Source organism: Anomaloglossus baeobatrachus, chromosome 12 (genome assembly GCF_048569485.1).
Source record: "Anomaloglossus baeobatrachus isolate aAnoBae1 chromosome 12, aAnoBae1.hap1, whole genome shotgun sequence".
In the NCBI taxonomy this organism is placed as follows: domain Eukaryota; kingdom Metazoa; phylum Chordata; class Amphibia; order Anura; family Aromobatidae; genus Anomaloglossus; species Anomaloglossus baeobatrachus.
In genome coordinates, this window is record NC_134364.1 from 88148630 (window position 1) to 88155156 (window position 6527).

The following is a 6527-nucleotide window of genomic DNA, read 5'->3' on the forward strand; positions in this document are numbered from 1 at the left end:
CTGATAGGTTCAAGCACTACCTGGCAGCTGCAAAATACACGGTGTACACTGACAACAATCCTCTGACCCATCTGGACACCACAAAACTGGGTGCCCTGGAGCAACGCTGGGAGGCAAGACTGGCGAACTACAACTTCTCCATCAAATACAGAGCTGGTCACAAGAATGCCAATGCGGATGCGTTATCCAGGATGCCTCACCTGTCTGATGAAGGGACAGATGAAGATGAACTAGAGGAAATCGAGTTGCCAGCATTTCACCGCCCTAGTAACTTAGGAGACCATCAACCTTACAGCATGCAGCAAGAAACCACACTAGATCCCATGCCTCATTACGGGTGGAAAGAAGTACAAGACAATGATCCTGCGATCAAGTTGATCAAAGAGCTGATAGTCCAACCAGATTCACACCTGCATCCTGGAGCTCCACAAGAGACTCAGAAGTTGTGGAGGGACAGAGGTCGATTGTATCTTCATCGGGGAAAGGTGTGCCGAAGCCTCACTGATCCTAAGACACATGAGAGGGTCCCAAAAAGCCATGTTCCAGTAGTACTAGAAGCGTATCGTGATCGAGCAGGACACTTTGGCTGAAAGAAGCTGGAAGACTTACTGTGTGATCGGTTCTCTTTAATTGACATGAGAGCCACCATAGAAGAATGGTGCAGAAGTTGTGGTCCTTGTACCTTGAGAAGACAAGATGGTAACCATCAAAAACCACCATTACAACCCATAGTCACCAAGCAGCCCTTGGAAATTGTTGCCTTGGATCACGTCAAGCTGGCACCCAGTAGAACAGGTTACAACTATGTGCTAACAATAGTTGATTACTACTCCAGATTCTTGATGGTGGTACCTGTCAAGGACTTAACAGCAAGCACCGCAGCCAAAGCTTTCCAAGCTTGTAAGGAGATGGTCGCCATGGGAAGAAGTCCCTGGGTATAGCCAGCCTGGTGGGAGGGGTCGGTGAGTCAGAAAGGAGTGAGAGAGTGGTGAGCACACATGATAGGTGTGCGGACGTGCCGGAGCTGGGTCCGTGTAACGGTGACCCCGGGGGCACAGGAGAGAGGTCGCCAGGACGGGCACTGAGATACCGCTGGGACCGGAGCACGCATGGGGCACAGGGCCCTAGGTCAAGCGCAAGTTTTAGACTTTCACAAATACCTGCCCGGTGAGGACACCTTCACAGGCTTCACCGAACCAAATAATCTAGGGGCATCAGCAGTAAACTAGGAACGGGGTTCGGACACTTACCTCCCCGCAGGGTCCGCACTGCCCGCCGTACGGAGAAGGAGATTATACCCCAAAAGGGACAGTCAGGGTCCCCAAACGCTCCACGCTACGGTTACTCAATCTACAGAGAGTGCCGGGGACAGAGCAACCTGGGTCACTACATTGGCACTGGTCCTCCTGGGACCTGAACCAGCAACCCCTGTCTCCACAGTGAGTAGAGACTGTTAAAGACAACCTGGTGTGGTCTCCATTATTGCTCCTCTACATCTCCCAGGCACGGCCCTACCTGCGGAGGGCCTACCATCGCAGCTGCCACTACCACCAGCCCTGGGAGTACCCACATTGAGCAGCGGCGGTTCTCAATCATTAACCGCAACCTGCAGGTGGCATCACATGACAAAAACTCTTATCTCCCCTGTAAATACCCCCCCCCATTAACAAAAGAAGCCCAAAGCACGGGACAGGTCCAGAGTGACAATCCCATTTGTTACCGCGCGGGACCGAGTACCCCCTTCTCTGAGTGCTACATATACAGAGAGGTCCCCCTTGTGGTGGCTGCAGACAGAATCTTATCATGTATCTCTGTATACAGGGGGATCCTTCTAGTGTTGCTTCAGACAATCTTATCATGTATCTTTCTATACAGGGAGCTCCCCCTAGTAGTGGCTTGAGACAGAATTTTATCATGCATCTTGGTATGCAGAAAGCTGGCTGTAGAAATAATTTTCCTAATGATTAGTTGTAGCAAGGTTTGGCATACTTCCATTTATATTGCACCCTCTGCTGGTTCAGTGATTTTACGTTATTGTTCTGCATTCTGGGAGCAGTAAATAAAGAGGTGGACACTATGTCATGTAACTCACCATTTCTCTCCATCCACTTCATGCTGGAGAACTCTGTATCCAAACTGAGCATCTTCAGGACCTCGGAAAACCTGCGGTCGCTTAGCATCGATGTTAAATGAAACTACAAAACCTTCAATAAAAAAAAAAACAACAACTCAGGGATTTCCAGCTTCTTTGATGCCATCCAATGGGCTGTGTATCAGTGACAGTAAAAGTGATGCAGTGACAGAGAAGGGGCTGCAGTGACAGAGAAGGGGCTGCAGGGACATAGTATGACAATGGAGTGCTTCTGGGACAGTGACAATGGTGGGGAGTTAGAGTAATTGTAAGTGAGCGCTGTGACTTGGAAGGTGGAATGACTTTGGGGGCTTAGACAACAGTGGATGTAGTGACTATGGTTTGCTAGTCTGATTTTTGTTAGCTGGAGTGACGGTGGAAGGGACTTTTGGACTGCAATTGTGGAAGGCAAGTGTCACCTGTGGGGGCTGGAGGGACAGTAAAGGGGCTACAGTGAAAGTGGGGTTACTCTGATTGAAGGGGGCTATGGTGGCTGCAGGGGTAGGGTGGTCTGTATATGGTGGGGGTTGTGTTTAAAGATTATGCACATTGCTATTTAAATTCTTAGTGGAGACGGTAAATTACAGCCTGGAGACATCTAAATACACCCTACAATATCTATAAATAGTCATCGCCCACACCCCAGGACAGCTCACCCAGCGGGGCACTCTGTTTTTTCTGTGGGGACAGAGAATAAAAATATTTACTGAAGACAATGGCAAGAAGAGTCTTCCGTTCACCGGGGTCAGAGGAGACAGAAAAGAATATGACCCAATCCTGCTCCCAAGAACACGAACTGGGCAACACTTAAAGGAAATGTGTGGCAAAGGGAGGACAATATACGTTTACGACTGACTTATCCGTATTTATGGTTCTCTGATCTTCCCCATGTGTCACCTCCTGAGGAAAGCTTGTAAGGACCCAACGTGTCCAAAACATCTCCGTCAGTCAATAAACATGATAGAATTCTCATGATCCCATTGGCTTATTATGTGGAAATAATGAAGGAGGTAATGATATTGAAATATTTGAGTGAGGGGATATGTAATGGAGATAATTGAGGAGGTGTTTATTCAGAGCTAAAATCCCCAAGAGCATCAAACCCACAAGAGTGACAACATTTAACGATAGGCAAGTGTGTGAGCTCCAGAGATTCTCCTTGTCCGAGCCGGAGAAACAGCTGAAAGATGAAAAATTCCAGCTCAGGCAATGGGAACGAAGAAAGTGCATGGAATGTAGGATGATGTTGTCACTCTCGGACCCTTGAGACCCATGAGGGCATCTACACTGAAGACATGAGAACAACACTGGAAGCCACCAGTGCAGCAACATTAAACCCACAGCATCGACAACATTGGAACTGTAAAAAGCTGCACCTGAACATCAAGAGCGAGAAGTCTGGAGCTATAAAAATGACGACATAGGACCTACGAAAACAACCAAAGAACCAAAAATTCAACGTGATCAACAACACTAAACTTTCAAGAGTAACAACACCAAACCCATAAGAACAACAACATAAAAGTCTAAACTGGACCTACAGAACAAAAACACTAGAATCTCCAAGTGAACAAGAATGACAACACTGGACCCTTGAGAGAAACACTGGACTTACAAGTACAATATCACTGAGCCCATGAGCAAAACAAGACCAGACCTACAAGAACTATAACACTGGACTCCCGATAGAAAAAATCTACACCAACTATGGTAGTATGTACTACATGTGCAAAAGAAAATTGAGTCTTTATTATGGCTGTGTTGCTGTGAGCAAATTACATAATTTATAAGGTTTTTTTTATTGGCAATAAGACAATGTGTTTTAGGACTGTACCAGCCCGTTGTCGGTTAAAAAAATAATATACCTGGACTAAATCCTAAAGATTAACAACACTGGACCTACAAGAATAATAATACTGGAAGTATGGGAGAGACAACACCATTCCCTGAGAGAGACAATACTGTGCCGTCAAAAGCGACAAGTCCAGACCTTTGAGAGTAAGAACATTGGACCCACGAGAACAAGACTGAAACCATGAGAAGGACAGTGATGGACTCATGAGAATGATTACTCTAGACCCTCAATAAGTTCAGTGCTGGATCCAAGAGAAGGACAAGAATGGACCCAGGAGAATGGCAAAGTTGGACCCATGAGAAAGGTTAAGCTGGACGCATAAGATTGATTACACTGGACCCCCAAGAAGGACAACACTGGACCCACAAGAAGGACAACATTGGAGCCATTGGAATTACAGCACTGGACCCATGATGGAGACAAATATTGACCCACGAGAAGGACAACACTTAACACTTTTAAGAAATAATACCACATCGACGAGCATGACTCCTCCAGACCCACAAGTGATAATAATGGACCTGCGTAAATTATGCCTTCAGTTCATTGAGAGTGTCCTCTCCAGGCCAACGAAAATGACAAAATCAAACCCATGAGATCAACAACACTGACCCAACAAGGGCATCAACACTGGATCCACGAGAGCAATTATACTGGACGGGCAAGAGTGACATCCCTAGACTCACGGGAGACATAATACTGGACTGAAAAGTGCATCAAGACGACCCACCAGAGAGAGCGCACTGGACCCCTGAAAGTGTCCACTCCTGACCCATGAAAGTGTCAACACTCAACAAGTGGCCGGGGTGAGAGCCCCAGAATCCAGCACTCACCATGTGTGGACAGAAGAAAGAGCAGGAAGGTGAGAGATGTGCGAGGCTCCATGGTCACAGCTCAGGCGATGGGGAGGAAGAAAGTGCCCAGAATTTAGGATGCAGATGGGTGTTCCCCGGCCACAAGCTGAAAGCTTGCTCTGTCCTCAGTCCCTGCGTCTCCTGCCCCCTTTCATTGGCAGCTAAAAATAATCCTGGTTTTTCCTGGACCCGGCTGCCTGTAAATTCAGGGGCAGCTGCCCAGGGGCGTGGATCCATGGAACGGCCACCCAGCAGAGGTGGAAACTGCCCGAAGCCACAAAGACGTGGATGATGGAGGGGTCAAGGTGAAATTCAGCAAGCAGTGGAGGATGTGGGGGCGTAACATCTGCAGCACTTCAGGGGGTTAACACTTAAAAGTTCTTCATCCGTTCCTCCCGTCGTATTACGACCTCATCATTTTTTTTGGCTGTGTACGATCGTCACCCATCTTTTCCAGACTCCTGAATGGCAGCATAATTATACATATGTGTGCGCAGGAGCCATACAACCTCATTACTAGGCAGAATATATATCCAGGAGTCGAGCCGGGGTGAGACCGATGCGCTGAGCTGGACTTTCCGTGGTCTCGTAATGGAATGTTGCTGTCTCCGCATTCCCTTCATACGTATATTTATTAACCCCGTATTCCTGCTGTCGGCAAATGATGAGAGTTGTAGTTTCACAGCAGTTGGATTACTTAAAGGCAACTCCAGAAAATATGAAGGCTATAGATTAAAACATTTTTTGGGCGGATTTCTACCCCTAATATTTACACCCCAAGGCCCAGCTCTGTATATAGATGTCTGCATATGTCACAATGAGCATCATCCACACAACGGATTCATCATTTTACATAGTGTTAATTTGCGCAATAGTTTACTCCTGAAAGAACGTAGTGCACAGCGCCATCTGGTGTTCACTAAGAGGAACTACTGCAGACATTGTGGAACTTCATATTTAGTGCCCCAATTACAGTGAGCTGTACATACTTCAGTAACGGTAACAATCCATAACAAAACTTACCAACTTTTTCCATAATAGTGCCTTCTTTTTATCCCACAAACAAGTATCCAACTTGAATACGACATTGCACTGTCATTCTCTATAACAGTGCCATCTTTTCCCTCAACACAGAACAAGCCTCCAGACAGCTTCAGCCTCTCCCCTTATCACAGTGTAGCAAAATCCCCCCTTACAGTGCAAGACATTTCCCCCTTACAGTGCCATCCTATTTCCCCCTTATAGTGCCATACCTTCCCCCTTACAGAGCCATACCTCCCCCCCTTATAATGCAATACCTTCCCCACTTAGTGTCATTTCTTCCCCCCTTTACAGTGGCAAAAAATTTCCCCCTTACAGTGCCATCCTACTTCCCTCTTATAGTGCCATACCTTCCCCCTTATAGTGCCATACCTTCCCCCTTACTGTGCCAAACCTTCCCCCTTACAGTGCCACACCTTTCCCCTTACAGTGCCACACCTTTCCCCTTACAGTACCATACCTTCAACCCCTTTACAGTGGCATAAATTTCCCCCTTATAGTGCCATACCTTCCCCCCTTACAGTGCCATATCTTCCCCCCTTACAGTGCCATCCCTTTCCCTCTTACAGTCCCGCGATATGGACCATCTTTGTGTCCATGTGATGCCTGTATTTAATTTGCCAATTGATTGTAGAGAAAAAAACAT

General features: G+C 46.9%; 1 protein-coding gene across 2 annotated transcripts in view; it reads right to left on the reverse strand.

Annotated features, from left to right (window-relative positions):
• Nucleotides 1-5018, reverse strand: part of ITGA10 (integrin subunit alpha 10) — a 71359-nt gene extending 66341 nt beyond the window's left edge. For both annotated transcript variants that reach the window (XM_075330644.1, XM_075330643.1), the window contains exons 1-2: nt 4820-5018; nt 2093-2204 (exon numbers count right to left, since the gene is read on the reverse strand). In XM_075330644.1, coding sequence (XP_075186759.1) covers nt 2093-2204; nt 4820-4871 — 164 coding nt within the window. In that variant the 5' untranslated portion in view covers nt 4872-5018. The remainder of the gene's footprint in view (nt 1-2092; nt 2205-4819) is intronic.
• Nucleotides 5019-6527: the final 1509 nt, after the last annotated feature.